Source organism: Protopterus annectens, chromosome 12.part0, assembly GCF_019279795.1.
Source record: "Protopterus annectens isolate FY-2018-M chromosome 12.part0, PAN1.0, whole genome shotgun sequence".
Taxonomy (NCBI): Eukaryota; Metazoa; Chordata; order Ceratodontiformes; family Protopteridae; genus Protopterus; species Protopterus annectens.
In genome coordinates this window covers 475,146,809-475,167,470 of record NC_056746.1, presented here as the reverse complement: position 1 = coordinate 475,167,470, position 20,662 = coordinate 475,146,809, and the positions used below count along the sequence as shown (strand labels likewise).

At 35.8% G+C, this 20,662-nt stretch overlaps 1 protein-coding gene across 2 annotated transcripts in view; it reads right to left on the bottom strand.

Annotated features, from left to right (window-relative positions):
• Nucleotides 1–20,662, bottom strand: part of CACNA1H (calcium voltage-gated channel subunit alpha1 H) — a 2,347,924-nt gene that overhangs the window by 128,778 nt on the left and 2,198,484 nt on the right. For both annotated transcript variants that reach the window (XM_044089567.1, XM_044089568.1), the window contains exon 28: nucleotides 1,513–1,591. In XM_044089567.1, coding sequence (XP_043945502.1) covers nucleotides 1,513–1,591 — 79 coding nt within the window. The remainder of the gene's footprint in view (nucleotides 1–1,512; nucleotides 1,592–20,662) is intronic.

The following is a 20,662-nucleotide window of genomic DNA, read 5'->3' as shown; positions in this document are numbered from 1 at the left end:
TCAGTGCAAATTGACAACAGCCAGTTGTCAGTGGTAGTTAAATCACTTTTTATCCTAGGAATATCATGGAGATAGTATTTGATCATGTCCTTGAGATGGTATTTGATTTTATTATTAGAGTGTAATCCTGCATCTCCTAGTTGATGTGTTCAATACTGTATTTTATACTTTTGTAAGTTACTAATCAAGATCTCCGTGAGTTGAATGCCTCCTTCACATAAATGCTTCACAACATCTTAACTCCTCTCCATTTTCAGTCTACTTATTTCTGAATTCCATCCAAGTGTACCATGTCACAGTAGTGCTCTAAATCATGTCACAGTAGTGCACTAAACCATGTAACCATGTTACAGTAGTGCACTAAACCATATCAGTAGTGCACTAAACCACTTCACAGTAGTGCACTAAATCATGTCACAAAAGTGTATTAAACCGTATAACCATAGTTTACTAAACCATGTGACAGTAGTGTACTAAACCATGTGACAGTAGTGTACTAAACCATATCTTAGTAGTGCACTAACCCATGTCACTTTAGTGCACTAAACCATGTCACAGTAGTGTACTACTTCCAGTGATTGTGCAGCCCTACACTTTCACTGTCTTCATATGCAAGAATCCTTGCCCTCGTACTTCCCTAAGACACTTGACTTCATTTTTGTTCTAATTCTTTTTAAAAATATCATAATCTAATTTTTCCACAGTTCTCTCAACCACACTGACAATCTATTGCCCCTCAGCAAAACTGGACTGCTCAAGTCTGAAGTACAGCTCAGATTGTAAATTACTCACAATTAAATACTAGACAATACTAGACAAGCGATCACAGAATAAATGTTTAAGTAGACAAACTTAAAAGTACTTGCTACCTTTGTGAATCACTTAATACTGCTTACATCACAAATCAACTAAGACTTTACATGATAATTCTGGTGTAAATTTGTGTCTACCCATCCAGTCATCAAGATTAGCCTTAAAGGTAGCAGAACTCATGCATGGTTTGACCTGTAGTCCTATCTTATTCCAAAGGCTTGGAATATGCTTTGATAGAAACGTCTCCCTCCAGCAAGTCTTGTTTATGCTTTGATGTTGATTAAGGGCACTAGTGTGGGTGTTTGTAAAGGTACTTGGTTTGTGAAGAAACAGTCGGTCAAAAAGATTGTGCCTTTCAAGGCTCAAGAAGCTTGACACCTCATTAGCTGATGGCCTTGGGGTACAAAAAGTCAAACAGCCTATGACACTTATCAAATAGGAGCAGAGTAATTCCCAGGTGTCTTAGCCAAATTTCCTATCAGCACAAATAATACATTACCTGAAAAAAGACTATGTGTAATTATCTAAGCTGGACAACAAAATGATACTTATATAAAATTAAATATCATCGACACTTTTTCATGGTAAACACACATCACCTAGAATTTATAAATTATATGAAAAACTAAGATGTAATTTTGGGTAAAGTTTAAAATGAAATAAATAAATATGCAGCACTGCAGCATTACAAAAACTCACCAAGCTTGCCAAACAACTCAACTCCCAGGGCGGCATAGATAAAAAACAGGAGCATGAAGAGAAGTCCCAGGTTCCCAACCTAGAGAAAGAAAGGAACAGTAGGAATGACATTTTTTTTTAAATCAATGAAAAAGGTCTTTTGCAAGCATCATTTTATTAGGCAAAATATATATTACAAAGGAAACAATGCACTATGACTGTGATTTGTTATGCTCAGAATAAAATTTTCTGTTAATAAAATACACATGATTACTTAGTTCTTTAAACATATTCCATAACAAGCAAGACCTATTTTCTGGAGCAAAATGCAATCTTACAAAACAAATTGCTCTTCTAGTCTGACACTTTTATCAAATGTTTGCAACTCAAAGTAAAAAGACTAAAGCTACTACAGAAAGGAATATATTTTTGATACTTTGCCTCCCTTTATGTAAGAGGACCTTGTAGATAAAATACTTTTCAACATGTTTCATAAACTAGAGAGTTCTAAATACACAGTGCCAATATTTTTAAGACAGAATAAACCAAAAAGAATGCTCATTCTTCCTGTGTCCAAATATATATTTCATGGGGATAGTTAGCTTCCTCCTACAGTTCAGGGACATGTCATTGGGAAAGCTGGCAATAAATTGCCAGTAGGTATGCGTGCATTTGTGTATGTGCATGTGTGTTTGTGTGTGTGTATGTGTTCATAGGTGTTTTCTAGGCTAACGACCACACGGGCCTTTTTAAGCCTAGCCATGCATCAGAAATCTCTGACGAGTTTGGATACTCTTGGTAAGTGTAAGCATGGGCCTAGGAGATAAACCATTTACAGGTTGCCTGTTTGCATCAGAGACATAGGTGCCAAACTGAGGATGAATTTCCCATTTCCCATCCAATTGTCCATGTTGCACTTGAATTGCATTAGGGAGGAACTCTATTCACATGAATAGGAGCCTGTTCCATATATGGGGTAGTCTCTGGGATACATACATATCTCTCCAGCAGGTCCTATGTATATCACAGGCAAGGTTTATGTCTTTAGAACGGGTAATTCTGGCATGTTTGTTTTGTGGATATGCAAGAGGTCCATCAGAGTGGGGTCTGATAATACCCTGTATGGCAGGCATAGCTCTCCCCTGAAAAGCCTGGAGGATACAGAATACAGGGATAGGGCCTTGAGGCACACTGCATAGGCCATATTACTTATGCCCTGTATTCTTTTAGTGAGGACCTCTGTGGATGTTCCAGTTGTTGGATATGCCTGGTTAGGTACATTACAAAGGGGGCATTGTACTCAGCGATAGGTCTGATGAATGCCGAATGCAGTGGAACAATGACTTCCTTGGACTTAGATGCCATACCATACCATGATTTCCTCACCACTGTAGACACGTGATGATCAAAGGCTAGATTACTATGTGTGTCCCTAAGTCCCTGACTACTGGATCAGCTCTAAGGGGTGTGTTGTCAAAATGATAGTTATCAAGGATGGATGACTTCCCAAAGTATACTATTATGCATTTCTTGGCATTTAGTTTTAGTCCATGACTCTGACACCAGTTGTTTGTCTGTGTCAGCCCCTCCCGGAGAACATTTGTGTCAGTGTGAGATTCAATGACAGCTCCTAATTTGCAATCATCTGCAAATTTAGTCAGCTAGAGACCACTGACATTGGCTTTGACTTCTGAGAAGTAAATGCCAAAAAGGAGTGGTCCAAGGACTGATTCCTAAGGGACTCCACTTGTGACGGACCTCTTTGGAGAGGTGGACTCCCTAATTCCAACTTCCTGGGTCCAGTCTGTGAGTCAGCTGGCTATCCACCAGGTGACATACGGGTTTGTACCTAACCTCCTGAGTTTGTCAACAATGCCTGAGTGGGGTATTGTGTCAAATGTCTTGGCCAGGTCAAGGTAGACAGTGTGAATGATTTTTGCCCTCATCCATTGTTTTGCTGACCTTCTCAAAGAAGTCCAATAGGTTGAGTAGACATGATTTGCCCTTTACAAAACCAAACTGGGTTGGTCCAGTGTCTGGAAGTTTACTATATCTCTTCTGATCATCTCCATGATAATTCTTTCCATGGCTTTATATAAAAAGACTTGTGAGACTTATGGGTCAATAGTTTTTTTTTAAGAGTGCCATTCCACTGTAATAGTGGATGCTACACTAAAAACTGTGAAAACTATGCTGGGGTTGGGAGTGTAGCTCTTTACTGATATTCTTATAGTTTTTTTAAAGATATTTTTTACTGAAATATGATTTACTGGATTAAGCTTACATTACTGTCATTCAAGTTGACCAAACCAAACTGGTAAAACATTTAGGGATTCTGCAAATCTATATTTTAAAATGCAGTTTATATTTTAGATGCATTACTGCTAATTTTGTGAAAACATTAATGTACATTTATACATTACTAGGCATTATAAATTGCAAATAAATAAATGAATAGCTGTTCTTTTGCACAGCGTATTGTACTTATTTCAACACAAAAACAATGTAAAAAATTAATTGCAACTATAGAAGCAACCGATGGTTTATGGAATCATTATTTCAAGTTGAAAATATTCGGAACCAAGAAAACTGTAAACATGCTAAAGGGATGGGTTGCACAACATAGGAATGATCAGCATTTTTAGGTATCTGCTATACTGTTGGATGTAGACAATATATTTTGTATATTTTATAGCTTTGTTAAACTGTACATTGTACTTACTTCATCTCTTCTGACTCAGGCTGTGGTTGAAAAAGGTCCGTTTCACCTGCCCACCCACCTGACTAAATACATAAATAGAAAAACACCATTTTGTACCTAGGCAGTTAGATATAGATAAGAGAGGTAAACATATGACATTCAAAGATTACAAGCTTGCAGAACTATAATTCTTACATGGATTATTATGTCTGCAGAACTTTAATTCTTGCAAGGATTATTATGGTGTACTGTGTGCTGAAATGACTTCATTACTAAACAGTCACTGGGCAATATAATATTTGGGAGTGAGCCAATATATACCTATACATTTTTTCATATTATGAAACTGACATAAACTACGACTCATGACACAGAGCGGTCCTGTCTTCTAAAATTATCTGAAGAATCAGTTTCACTTGGACATTTTTTTAATTTAAAAGCAACAGTAAGACGTTGTCCTGTTCAATTCCCAGTTAGAGCTTCTTCTCTGTGGAGACATGCGTGAATGAGTGTGCCTTCGTTGAAGGTTCTGCGTCAGGGCTGGCAACTCGGCATGTAAAAATCCACTGCCAATCATTAGCAGACTGGAGTTCCGCTGTGGTGACCCCTAACCGGGAAAAGCCGAAAGACACAACAACAGCAACAACAACTCTGTTATGTAAAAATATACTTTTATAGTCTGCTGATTCTGAAACTTTGTATGCAAACTGGCCTTAATTACCTCACTTAAAAAAGGAATAAAAATGTACATAATTTATATTTAAAGCTAAATTAAGTAGAACAATAGCTCATCAATGTGTGATTTATCAAGTCTTGCTTTGAAAAAAGTGATCCTGGCAAATCAGTCTTTGCATCAGAAGACGTCTTCTAAAAGAAAATGGTCAATGTGCTTTCTGTGCAGGGAAGTGATTCTTTTACTCCATTCAAACCCATAATCTAAACAAGTGACTCCATGTAAACACAGAAGACAAAGTCAGTTTACATAGTGCTCCATTCTTCCATTACTAAGGTAAATTCTATAAGACACAAGCGTATGGCATATCAGGAAGCCAGTGTAATACGACGACTTAAAGCTGTGTTATGTAAGTCTGCACAAGAGAATATTATAAAACTCCTTAGCTGCACAAATGGTAACAGAGTTTTCTACCTATAGTGAAGCTTATGTTCCATTCCCATCTGGTTAAAGAAATTCACCTCTGACCCCTACAGGCTGCGCTGTGGTGCAGAAGAGTGTAGACTTTACTGTGACACAGGCAAATGGAGTTCAGGCAGCAGGCAGGAGGAGGCAGAGTGAAGACGTGTTCACCAGTCATTCCTCCTGGGGTCAGAAGGGTTTGCAATCACTTGGGGGGGTGTACTGGCAGAGTGATTTCCCTGATGGAGATTGGCAAAACCACTGCTTATGAACTGTGGAAAGGGTCAAGGCTACTTGGAGGGAACAGGCCTTGCAGAAGTGAGGGAATAGTCTATGTGGGCAACCAATTGCACACTGCTCTTCGCCACTTCACTGGATCATCCAAGTTAGGGCCTGGGAAATGAAGAAGAAACCGTCAAGTTATGTATTCTTGCTGTCTGAATTATGGCCCTTCCCTTTCTTCTTGGTGATGGAGAATGAATGGGCCAAATGTCCATGGAGAGGGATGATGACAGACAGCAGGTGGCAAACAGGGATAAAAAAGAGAGGCTAAAAATGATCCTTATATGCGGTTACATTAGGATATTTTGTCCAGTTTAAACCATTTGGCACTCATTTCTCTGAAAAGCCTTATTCAAAAAATATATTGACCTATGTAAGGGGTTTAAACTTGCATTTTTTCCTCAAATTCTTTAATAAAGTTCTAAAATATTTGCCACCATTAGAAGTAACAGCTGTATGAACATTAACTCCACTAAAAGGACTAAAAGTATCTTTAATTTGGTTTGAAAGATTATCAGTGGTCAATTGGTGGGGTACATTATTCATTTCAGCCATATCATTAGAGCTTCACATCTCTCTAAACTGTAAAGGAAATATATATGCTTTTGTCATTACTCCCAGTTGAACCATTACTTGGAAAATTTTTAACAGCCTCTTGGAACATCTTTTACACAGTTCACTGGGATCAAACACTATGTAGTGAAAAATTCACAGACTCTCCAACATGTGGTTTAGACTTCCTATTGTCCTACTGTTATTCTATAAAATGTAAAAAAAAATGATAGTGTCTGCAGCATAGTGTAAATGGCATGACTTAAGATACAAACCATTGGGGCCAAAGCAACTAAAAGATGGCTCAGTAAATCCAAGGAATGACCCTTTATTAAACCAAGAAAAATAACCAAGATAACAGTAGAACCACCAATAATATAATATAAACAGAAGAAACCCAGCATATCACACATTTCAACTGAATCTGTTTGTCTATTGGTTGATTTTAAACATGTGATTTGGCTTTTATTATCATTACTAACCCAGTTGTGTTAGTCTTTGTTTCTGATGAGACCTTGACTAACTGCAGAGAAGGAGAAAATAAAACAAAGCTGAAAAACGTTCAAGTAGGATACATTCCCATTTCCATTACTTCCTTGGATTCCTACTGCTTATGTTGTACTGCTTTGGTTCAACCATTCTTTTAGTTATTTGTTCTTGGCTTATTAAGGTGTTTTTCCTTGTTTTTACTGAGCTATGTTTTATTATCATTGATCCCAGTGATTTGCACCTTAATCCATACTATTTACATTGTGCTTCAAACATTATCATTTATTTATTCACTTATTCATTCATTATTAATTCATTTGTAGCATTGATCATTTACAGTGTTTTACTTAATAAGATTGCAGTTTGAATGCAGAGTTTATTCTCACATTGCTTCTTTGTATATCAAGGTTATGAACATGAAAGCAACGCCGGGTTGACCGAAAGACCTTTAGCCATTTAAAAATAGTCTGGTTGTGACCTCACCTCTGTTTCCCTTGTCCTAAGTCAAAATATTAACAACCGGGGACCACTGTTTATATTATTCAGAATCTGAATACATGCCTTTGAAGCAATCAGTTTAATCTGTATAAATTCCATGAACACATAAAAAACTGTAAATATTCCATAGAACATATATTGATGATGAGCTCATATCTTATGTCATTTAAGGAAAAGTATATTTTTACATTCTAATAAAACATACAAATCAAATGAAAGAGTCATTTACAGGAGATGGTAAACACAAAAGTTGTCTAAATTCTGACGTAAACTTAACAGGAACTATCTCGTGCTTTTTTCACTTCAAAGACATTAGTTTGGCATGATTTTCCAAGTTTCAAGTATCTTTTAACACTGTTTGATATAGGTGCTTGTTCCTATGGAGTACAGATGTGTCTATGCAGCTGTTCAAATGCTGGTAAAGTTTGGTGGTATACATTTCTGTGTATTCAGTGGTTTTGTAATACTTTGATGCTTTTCTCCCTGGGCCTTCACTGAAAATGGGCTCCTCCACAGTTGGACGTTCTTGGTAATGAAATGCCAAGAGATAAATAAACAAATGGTACATAAATAAATAAATAAATAAATAAATTAATTAATAGTTAACTGAGTTTTGTAGGCATTTGAAGCTTGCCAGTGTATCACTTAGAAGTAGGTAGTTTGACTTAAAGAAATTTCTAAAGGTATCTTGCACAGAAGGGATCTCTGGTTTCAATTTTATTTACAAGAAGATTGCTTTATGGTCATACCATAACTGCATTATTGCATGCAACATTGTAGTGGTGCACATTTATGTATTTTAATGGTGAGAACTGTGCAGGGTAAAATGCAACCACTTTGCGCAGACAACCAGTGTAGGTAAGTTGTGGTGTAAGTGACTGGGAGTACATGCATATCATTGTGTCAGTACTTGTGTGGGTGTGTGAATACAGTGCGTGAACTGGCTCATGGTTATTGTGAGTGAGTGTTTGTGTGTATGTGTGTGTGTGTGTCTATGTATTCTTAGTATATAGTAGTATGGGTAATAGGTACTTCACTGCATAGTTGTTCTAACTGCATGAGTGACTCATAGTCGAACAAACTCCCTGGTAATGAGATGCTACCTTTTGCAATGTGAGTTACTATGAATTGATAAATGTTACTGCAGAGCCACTTGGCTCATCTGTGCAAGGTGAAGTGTGTTGGCTTACCACTTATTATGAATACCAGCATTACTTTACTCTGTGTTTGAACAGAAATTACATAGATAGTAAGATTACAGTGCATATTTTTGTCACATTACAAAGTAAAATGTTACACTAATTGTGTTGTTACATGTCTGATAAATACAAAAACTGCTGTAAGTATTTGTGAATCATATTATCTCACCATTCACAAAAATGTTTAACTGTTATTAATGTGGTGCAGTAGAAGTTCTTTATGCATTTTATTTGGCAGGTTTTATGTTCATATTTCATTGGACAGTACCTTGTATATTCTGATGTGTGGATTTTATGTTGCTTCGGTATATGTACTGGAAAATATTTTCTGCTTTCTGGTTGGTGGATGTTATGTGCATGTTATACTAGGGAGTGCATTTTCTGCTATCCGGTTGGTGGATTTGATGTTTTACGGTGGTGGAAGACCCCACTTGTTTGAAACTTTAGTCATTCAAAGTCTCCAAGTACTGTAGGAAACAAAATTTAGCATTTGGAATCAAAAAAGCACTTTTATTCTGCTGAATGTATACACATGATTGGTAGGTATACTATTTTCTATTTCTTTAAAAGAAATGAATTTCTGTTAAAATGGAATCAAGACCTGTAAATGCAATAAAACACATGCTTACTGCAGACCAACTTAAATTTACAATATTAACTTTTTAGTCTTTTTAATGTGACAATTAAAAAATGAATCCTGGGTATTTTTAAGTATTCAATCACATTAGTTCACTCAATTACTCAAGAGGCAACATATACACTATATGGTATTAAGATGGGATCACTTCTGATCATAACCTTTATCACTATCATTACCCTTCACCATCAGTGCAGTTTTTACTTTGCAGCAGCTCACAAGCTCATATAAATATGTCATTTCTTGTCTTTTGTTGCCCTAACAATGAAGCTGCATTGGTGGCCAGTTGTCGCGTTATACGTCCCAAACATACCTTAGAATACATATTCCACAAGAAATCTTTTAACTAAGGCTGATAATTCTTTTCCTACCACCGTCAGGTTATATTCCCTAACAAATCCTTAAAAGATATAACACAAATTATGTAAAATCCAATATCTAAGAATATTAAGGTGCAAACATGTTAGAAGACAGAAACTGCCATAGATTTAAATATTGTGCTAGCTTTATTGAAATAATCTGACATAAGGTATCTAAATCTACCATAATCAGGTTATGTTCCCTAATAAACTCTTAAGGGATAGAAGACAAATAATATAAACCCCAATGTCTGAAAATACTGAGGTAAAAACATGTTAAACATGTTAGAAGACAAAAACTGTCATAGATTTAAATATAATGTTACCAACACCTCAAGCATTCTGAATTCTATAGCGATCCTTAAACTAATAAATTTGCTTAAAATAAAACAGGGACCTTTCACATAAACAAACCTTATTCAATATTCGTCTTGAATGAAACTAAAAAATAAGATTTCTAGAATCAGTCATTGCATAGACGCATATCACTTAAACAATCTTCTAGCCTTTAATATAGGTTTTAATGGAACATTGCCATTAAGGCCTTTTTCACCATCAGCATGTAATTTAATAATCCATTTGATTTCATGAGTCAGTAATGTTTCTTATATCACCCCAAGACGCTGACTATTGTGTAGCACTTCTATACTCATAAATTTAAATCTATGGTCAATTGTGATATTTTGTATATGTTTACATAATGCATTGGTGTTATCACCTGTTATAATACTATATATATGCTCCCTTATTCTATCCCTGAGACACCTATTGGTTTTTCCTACATAAAATGCTTCACATAGTACACACTGTGCTAGATAAATAAGATTTGTAGTGTTGCAATCTGCCTCTATTCTAAACTGATATTCTTTCTTACTAATAGGATGTATGAAACTCCCTGTGTTGTTTATATATTGGCAATAAGCACATTTACCACACAGGTGAGTGCACAGACAAATGCTTTTCTGTCTAATTTCATTACATTTAATAGCTAGCATGTTCTGGTGACGTAAAAGTCTTTCAGTAGACTTTTTGTTCTTATAGCTAAACTGAGGTTTATTACCTACCACTTCCTTGATCTTATCATCATTAGTTAACATATTCCAGTGCCTCTGTATAATACTACTCATGTTTCTAATATTATCAGTATAAAACATACTCATCTTGACCTTGTTATTACTATTGTCTTGTGTCTTTCTATTATACTCAATGTCACATTTTTCTGAAAAGTAAGGTCTTGTTGTGGTTGTTCTTAACTTGTGTACCTCGTCCATAACTTTTCCCACCTCTGTCCACTAGGTTGTCAGTAAGTCTATCCATTTCTTTATGATATTCCTTTATATCTAGATTTAACCTCGATATTCTCGTTACCTGACCCTTAACTACATCTGAAAATATATGTTTGGGATGCATCCTTCTGTGGTGTAATAATTTGTTGCAATAGCATGTTTTTTTTATGTATTTCTGCATTCAATTTGCCACCTTTTATATCAATATGCACATCTAAAAAATCAATCATTTGTGAGGATATTGTAGAGTCAAACTTAAGATAATGAGTAGTTTTTTGTATATATCTCTCAAATCCACTAAAAGCATCTTCTGTGCCTGTCCATAGCAAAAATATATAAATCGACAAAACGTCATATGAATGTACTATATACAGAATTCCCTAACACGTATTTATTAAAGCATTAATAAAGCTTTTGTATATAATGGAAAATACTACCTACAGCTAGATGGCATAGTTATGGGCACAGCATGTGCAAATAGGTATGCCAATATGGTTATGGCCATATGGGAAATGCAATATGTGTTTCTGGTTATAGTATTTTTTGACCAATTGCTAAGTTTATATCGACTTTGTGTTATGGAGTATGATTTGTTTGTATAATTCTTCCTCCTATAACAACATGGTAACAATACAAGTATTGAAGGAAACATGTAGCGGTTGCTGATGCTGAAGTCTTCACCTAAGAATTAATGATAAAATAAATGGAACGTCTACATCATATGATATAACTGATAGAATTGATGCTCCCTTGTATGGCTTACTCAATTGCTTCAAATCCCTATAGATATATGCTGTTCAAATGTATTCATTAGGCTCCGTAATGTTTTTTACGAGTGCCTCTGAGTTAATGATGAGAGTAATCCCTCATTTCCACCAATAGAAATGGAAGAAAATGTTTTCCAGCCAATTACTGAAGAAGGTTTCATTGGTGCCCCAAGGGACACATACGGTTTTCATGCGTAATGTTTTCACAAGCGCCTGTGAGTAAATGGCGAGTTTAATTTCTGCTTGCCACCAATAGTAGTGGAAGGAAATGTTTTTCAGACAATTATAGAAGAAGCTTCTTATCAGTGCTTCACCAGACATATTCAGCTTTCATTAGCTGACAACTCTTTAAGACCACACAAAATTAGAAATATACAGTATATGAGTATCTTTAAAATAATAAATATTCTTCATCATTCCAGCTTGTCAGCTGATCGAGCCACATGTTAAAAGTAATTTCAGATATATATAATTTTAACACGGCCGGTTTTTATTTATGCCATCTTAGATGAATTATTAGTTAAAGGTTCTATGAGGGCCTGAGAGTAGATAGCAAGATCAACCTTTTGCGCTGCACCAATAACAGTGGAGAACAATGTGAGCTAATCAACCACTGAAGAGACTTCCTATTGGTCTCTTAATTGGTAAGCCTGTATCTAATAAGCTGTCATTTTTAATGGTATCAATATAGTAGAACAAGGCTCTATAATTGTTTCTAAGATATTTTTAAAATGAAAAGCAACATATTTTTAGCTATATATACTGTTTAGCGGATCAACTGCTTGTCTCACATGTTGAGAGCTGTCTCCAGTTCAGACAAGTGTATGATCGTAATATGAATAGCCTTACACTTATATAAATAATGTTAATACCCTTGGTAAAGACCTGAGGGTTTCATACAAAAGAACTTATCAGTCATAAATTGGTTAAAATAAGATCTAGTAAGATAAAAAAAAAAATACATAATCAAGAAAAATTTCAACAGAGAGATATACACAGTTGCAATAACATGGAGTTTATTTCCGTGTTATAAGGTATTAAGATAAGAATCTCAGAGTTTCACCAATAGTAGTGAAAAGTAATGTGGTTTAGCCAATCATATGAAAAAACCTTCCACTGGTGTTTTACTTGATAAGCCCGGTTTTTATTGGCTGTTCATCTTTCAAGGTTATCACGGAAGTATGATAAGGTGATATAATCGTGCATGAGATGCTTTAAAATGAAGAGTGATATACTACCTGTTATTTAAGTTGACATGATTAGTGGAGCAGCCACTCAATTCATTTGTTAAAGGCTGTTTTTAGCTGAAATAAAGTTATCTTTGTACTTATGTAATTATTACGAGCACCTCTGGCAAAGAACAGAAGTTTTTGCATAAAAGAATGTATGATCTACCAGTACAAAAGATTAAGTAAATGTGAAAATACATACAATTAGTGTGATATACACAGTTTATTTTTGAACTATATAATATTAAGAGAACAGATCATATCTACTGTGATGTACAAATATATTGCAATAAATCACTATGAAAGATTGTTTATTATGGTAATTGTGTATTATGACAAATATTAATATTTTCTATGTATATTTTAGAGCTGTTAGATTGACTTTTGATAAGATATTATGGTTTTAATTATCTTTGGCAGGGCTGGAATAATGTAGAAGACATAGGAATTCTAACAAATCATGGCATTAATTTAGCTGTAATTTGATTGGACACAACAATATTAACAGTGTTATGATAGGATGATACTCATACCTGTGTTGCAAAAGCGGTTACCAAACTTTAAAGAGTTTAAATTTTAACCTAGCCGTGTGTTGGCTAGCTAGTGTTTATTGTTTTTTAATATTAATAGTATCATCGTTTCGTTTGACTAATGAGCTGTAAATCCAGGTTGCTGGTGTAGTTTTTTTGTATTTGGATACTTGTGGTATTTCTGGAAATTAATTTGCTGAAGTGCTTGTTTCAGCATTTTGGGTATAAGTTGTAACAAAGCATTTGTAACGTGGCTTGCTTTAGTTTTTAAAAGTATAAAATACCTTTTTGTATTGATCCTCAACTTAGATTTGAAGACACAGAAGGCAGATAAGGGCAGCATGCACCAACATCTCTAGATCAGGGAATCAAAATTTTTTTAAATTTTTTTCTTTACTTCTGCTCACAGAGTTGGGTGACACCAGATCGTGCAGAGGCACTGGGTCTTAGATGAACCAGCTGCAGCTCTGGGTTTCCATATGACCCTGTACTGGAGTAAGTAGGTAATCTGAAAATGAATAAAGGAAAAAATAATTTATCTATTGCCCTTGACTCCTACTGCACACTGAAAACAATTAAGTGGTACTTCCCTCTGCTTTTGAGAACAGATGTGATCCTGAGCTGCTTCGTCCAAGAGAAGAAATCAGACAAATGAGCGAGCTGTGGGGTAAAACTACAAATGTTTCAAGTCTGGCATATCACTGAGAAGGTGCTTCTTAAAAAATATTCATTGTGTACCTTAAGGCAAAATACAACCAGAAACACAGTCCACCTGTTTATAAACAGCAGTGACTGAGCTCAAGAAAGTGAGGTTTCTTCCTACTGTTACAAGTCCCCCAAACCTTGTTTACTTTTCAGACTATTTTCTATTTCTGTGTGGTCCATCTATGCCAAATTACTGTATTTAAAACTGAAATATCCCTTAATATTAAGGTTTTTCCAGAAAATATATGAAATGAGTATTCTGCATGCTAAGTGAGTAAATACAGGGGAAGCTATTTTGAATATTATGTTGTCAGCAGTCCTACTGTATAACTTTACTGGATTGCCAATCTGCAGTACTGCATACAAGCATCTGTCATTTGCTGAACTGTAAGAATCATTTGTGTGTATGTATATATATATATATATATATATATATATATATATATATATATATATATATGTGTGTGTGTGTGTGTGTGATTATTTTGCAAGTATGTTATCTGACAGCATGTGTGCATACTTATATCTATACCTGTGAAATATAGAGATAGATAGAGACAGACATATACAAACAGGTGGATAAATAGGTAATGTAAATGCAATATTCACATGCATAGCACACGCATACACACACACACACACACACACACACACACACACACACACACACACACACACACACAAGCAAACATATACACTGTATGTTACTACACTTTTGAACATTGTTATTTTATAAAGGATCCATATGAAATGCAACAGCAATGAAAAGACAAAAATGAGAAGTGTATTGGATAAAGGGTGGAAAATATTGTATACTAAATAAAATCAAACTATTAGTTACATGCTGAATATGCAGAAAAGAAATGAGAGAGAAAGAGGGGAAGAGGGACACGGAAAATGTTGCTGTCTGTCAATAGGCAAGTGAAATATACTGTAAGATTAATGGGAAGATTTTATGAAGAATGGCAAAGCCACAAATCACAAAATCTGTTTCCCAACCCTGAAAAAACAGGATGCTTCATTTATCTAAGTACCCACATATATTTATCTTTTGTTCTTTTTTATTTTTTTTTATTTTGCATTATAACATCAAAAAGCAAATCATAATTATTTACAATATTTACAACAATATCAACACAAAAATCACACACAATATGTACATTGTTCTTCTTTTGTCATTTCTTTCTGCAGTTATTGCATAAGCATCTTCTTGTGTATTCATTTGGTGAGCAATTTAAGTCATCATTTTATTTACCCTTCCATGCCCTCTGATTTAAATGTTGTGATTCCCACAAGGCTGACATTCAGTCACCATTTTACATCATTTTATATGATCTTTCTAAAGTTCTGAATCTGTTTCTCTCTCTTTGGGTTAATGTACTTTGCACATGCATGACTTGGCTGAGGTGTCCTTTGTAAAAAATCTTTTCTGACAGGCACACTGAGAGTTCTCTGCACTGCTTACATGGATGCTGAAATGCCAAAGTGTGGGTAGATGATGTAGTAATAATTAATGTCAACAAGAGTAGCCAAGCCGTGTATAGTGGGCAGTGGTCATGGGGTGCAGGCCTGTTAAACACTGAAGCTTTTTAAAAAGATCCCTGGGATTCTGAAATTACTGCCAGCTAATTTAGCATCACTGATACAGGACAATGAAAAGTCAAAGTCAGTGTTTGTTTCTGAATCAAAATTTTAAGTGCAAATCTCCTTTTATATGACAGAGGCAATACATTTCAGATGTCAAAACGTGTTTTATAATTTAATTTCATCTTTTCCCTCACTCACTGATACTACTCCCTTTATGTTTAGTTTCTTCTCAACATGCTTCAGGAAGCTTGGTTTTGTTCCTGCACTTTTAGTTGTCATTTCCTCCTTTGATCACCCTGATTTCTTTAATAATAACATATGTGTGTGTCTGAGTGTGTGTGTGTGTATATATATATATATATATATATATATATATATGTATATATATATATATATATGGGTGCACTCTGAAGGGGGGGTTAAAAACATTGTGGAAGTACCTTAACTGAGGGATTCTGCAGGGGTGCAAGCCCCCTGCACCCGTGCTACTTAAATGTACAAACTTCAACATTGTACTACAGTGGGGAATAGGGAGATCTCCCATTCCGCAATGTCTGCAGAAGCACAGAATGGGAGATTTCCCTTTTTCCCCACTGTAGTGCAATCTCAGAGTTAGTATATTTAAGTAGAGGGTGTGGGGGGTGCAGGGGGGCTTGCCCCCCCTGCAAAAACATTTGTAAATGTGTTATTGTTTTTGTATGCGTTCACTTCTGATGTTCGAGTTTCTGAAATTCGATCATATGGTCTCGGCCATATGCATTTCGAGATTTCAGCAACTAGATCATCTGAAGTGAATCCATGTATGTATATGATAGAATCAAAAGGTAAGCCTTGTCATAAAACATATCATGTGGCCTTCACCATTGACCTCATACCCTTGGACCTGTCACTATTGACTTTACTGACTGTCATTTAAATACTTGCAGTAAGTATAGACATTTAGTTACACTTCATTTCTCATAATCTTTGTAGATCTTGGCACATCTTTTACTTTTGGAGATGATTTATCATAACATGTTTTTTTTGATTGCAGGTGTCATTCATTTTCTGTTATTGATACATTGTACCTCAAGTATACTTGTGATTAAATGGGACTAAGAAAGAATCCAGGCTTACACAGCAGAAGGTCTACACTAAATGTTATACCTATATTATGAGATGTAATATTTAGTGCTGTTTTGGGAGAAAGCCCAACATGGCCACAATTAGCTTCTGCAGATTTTAAGGATCTTTATTTAGCCATTTTACGTTATTAGCTCTGTGCATTTGTGGCTACGAGACTATTTCTGGTTTTAATGTCAGCATATTATACTTGGGACAATTTCATTTGTATCTGGGTGGGTTCCTGCAATGCTTCCATATTTCCATCTTTCAGCATGCAGGATTGCTGTTTTGGGGAGTCGGGACTTTTTAATGTCTTTAAGGGACTGCCATTCAGTGCTTCAATTCTATAGTGATCCTGCATTCTTGCTGTGATTGGTCCTAATGAACTTTAGTGTTTTTCACTGCTTGGACTGATGTTACCATATTTAGGACCTTTGCAGAGTATTTTAAGGCTGCAAAGGTATGCTGTATGTTGCGTGTGATGCCTGGCCAAATTTTGGTTTAAAAGGTTACTTGGTGTTTTACTATCAAAGGTATGTTGTATGTGGTGTGTGATGCCTGGCCAAATTTTGGTTTTAGATGGTTGCTTGGTGTTTTACTAACAAGTTTTTAGTGTCTGTTACTGTTAGTTCTACATTTGGGACAGTGTTATATAATTTTCTAGCTGCACCAATTACAAGTTTTGACTGTGTGTTGTCATTATACCTCTCAGCCTGGAAACATCAAAAATCTGGACAAAGGCCCATGAAAAATAGGTACAAATCTGTACACTGATTAACATAAAATTTGCATACATAATTATGTAACCCCACCAACTCCAATAGAATTGATAGGAACCAACTTTCAAACAAAACTGAAGAACAGCCAACCAAAATATTGCCCCAGAGTCCCCCTGCAGCCATTCCAATATCCCATTACTCGGCTATTTCACCCCATTTATCATAAACACTGTAATGTGCATACTGCTTTACTTCTACAATGATTATTTGGATTTCATTTTACATTTTATAGCACAAACACTAATAGACATCTGCTAAACAAAGCAATATAGTCTCACAATGAAAATAGACTTAGCATTAAAACCTCTCTTCCCTTGAAACTCACATTCATTGAAACAGCATTGAAACCCACATCCAAAGAAAATGCATGTGGCCAATGGCGATAAAGATTACCAAATCATAGGCCCCTTGCACACGAAACATACACATGTTCTTTGATACACCTTCCTGACTGTATTCAATTATATTCCTTGTATAATACAGCATACTTGTTAGAGCGCATTTTAAATTTATTGGTTTGAACATTTTTCCAGTAAGCAATGAAAAAGTGCATGAACCAATAACGGCAAAACTGCCTAATTCAAAACATTTTTATCATAAAAGTCTACTCAAACTTCTACAATTCACCAGTATCAGTAAATATGCATAATCACTGCAGAAGTAAAAGTAATCTGAATTCCACATTAAAGAGAGCTGTAACTAATGAAGAGGTTGCTGCTAGCAAAGTACTTTATATTTCATTGTTTCATCTACAAGTAAAGTGTCTGTTGCCCTTGAACAATAAATTGCCTATGTTACATTAAAAAATGATAAGCTAGTAATATTTCAATATGGAATGGATGGCAAATTAATAACAGGTTCATAGTTACTAGGTATCTCCACCAAAGGAGGACATTCTCAGGATTGCAGCATCTATCCCCTTTAAAAGTACAACACAGTACAGTATCAACAATCCATCTACATACAGTGGGAGTAGAACCCACAGTCTTCTGCAGCAAAAGTAAGTATACTACCTGTTGTACTGCTATCAGTGCAAGCAGACTTTGCATAAGCAGCACAAAACTTCTCTTTCCCTGAAGAACTGTGCAGCACAAGAACACCAAAATTTATTTGGGGGGGGTATACTACCTGTTGTGCTGTTAGCAATGCAAGCAGACTTTGCATAAGCAGCACAAAACTTCTCTTTCCCTGAAGAACTGTGCAGCACAAGAAAGCCAAAATTTATGGGGGGGGGGCAAAGGCCCAAAACAGGGGACACATTTTAAACATTGCTTGTATAATCTTAGAAAGATGCTAGAATAAAATATTGTGCTGCCATGTGTTTCCTGAAAGATAGGAATACAAACTTAAGTGGCTATCATTGCTTAGTGAATTCAGTTCTCACTGATTTGCCAGAAAAACATAAATGTCATTTAACAGTTGTTTACTGGGAAAGCCCAAGTTGGAACAATGCTAATTTTCAGCAGAGGCCTGGGGAGAAATGCTGCAGATGCATGTCTTTGTATCTTTGGAGGAAACAGGAGCACCCAGAGGAAACCCACACAAACACAGGGAGGACATGCAGACTCTGCATAGAAGGCACTTCAGCCAAGAATCAAACCAGATAACCTCTTGCTGTGAGGTAGCAACACTACCACTGCACCATCCAAATTTTAAGAGGAGCAGACAAAAAAGTATGAGTCAAACACATTCCAGATATTCTGTGAAAATTTGTTCAGTTGAGAGCAATAACTCCTTCAATCAGAACTGGTGGTATGGGTAGAGAACTCAGGTTCTGGCTTCTTGTATCTGTGGTACAGAGTTTGAGCCTGAGTAAACCTAACCACCAGGTTTATCTAAATGGAGCATCTTACACAGACACACACTTACACAAAACTGTGTTAACTGAATGCAGGAGCATATATCTCACTCTAACTGAATGTAAATGTACCAGCAGCATAATATCACTCTAAATGCATATTTTGCACTGAATGTCTCACTCTAAATGTAAATGCAGCAAAGTGCAATGGACCACCCTATCCAAATACACACACGAACAAACTTAGATAAACTTGCAGCAACTTAAAAATGCACAAGAATGCAGCCATAAACTAAGAATGATCTTATGCAAACTTGCAGCAATGGTTGAGAGCGGCTGGCCATAAATACATGCACTAGATAAACAGTTGAATTAAAGTGGCTGGCTGGAAATGCAAACAACGGCCAGACAGCAGATAAATAAAATAATGCAATAACAACAGTTGTTCTTACCTGGAATTTAAATCTGCCCGCCATCTCTGTTATATTCCCTATTCCCACCAAGTCCAACAGGCAGTAGCTGATGCCATCATGCACACCCCTATAGACTGGTGATGTCTGGTGACATCAGCCAAAAATTTAAAGTGATAATTTATAAAAAAAAAGACCAGAAAATTTGGAAATTAAGGGGGCCACTCGGGAATTTGTGGCACCCCAATATTTTGCCCTCAAAACAAGTAAATACCGAGGAATTTGGTACTGATGAGAGGTCTGGTTGTCCTGCTCAGTGTATTAGCACTTAGAACATATTTGCTTTTTGTGTATCATTATATATGCTGTGATTTCCATCAATGGCTCTGCTTTGTTGCTTGTGTCTAGCTGTGGCATCCTGGATCTTGACCACTGTCTTGGCAAAGAGTTTATTCTGTTTACTCTGGCCTGAAATAATTTATTTTGTAAAAATGTTAGTGTACTTACATTTAATTTAATTATAATTTAATTTGCTTCATACAGGCTATATTTTTTGGTCATTTAATTTATACTCAGAAATCATTCATCTGGATAATCCATCAAACTTTGTAATATTTTGTATCACTTATACATTCCATTTAGAGAGTATTACTTAGACATTTTTGCAAAATGCTTAGGTTTTAGTAGTAACGCTTGAGTCAAATTGTTGAAACGTACAGCAGCAAGCTATGGACTAATATGGTATAATAGAGTACACAACACAACTAGAGTTCAGATAATTGTGGTGCACAAGTTCTGAGCATCTCATGGTGGACCATCAGCTGTTCACTGGGTCTTTCATGTCTTGCTTTTCCTCCCCAAAACTTTCACATGCCTGGGAGAGGTGATAGGGACTGAGACTTCCAGTACAGTAGCATATTGTGGCTGAGAATTGTTTTTTTTCTACTTTAAACCTAACATGTCTCTATGTACATGTGCATATTAATATCAAAGGAGGGGGCACACAGTGAAAATGGTCTGCTTTTTTGTCCTAACTCCAGAGGGACTCAGCCAATGTCTACTATCTATCCACCTCCCCCATTTAGGGCAATGCCTCCCAGCATGTCCCCAGCCTCTTCCCTCCA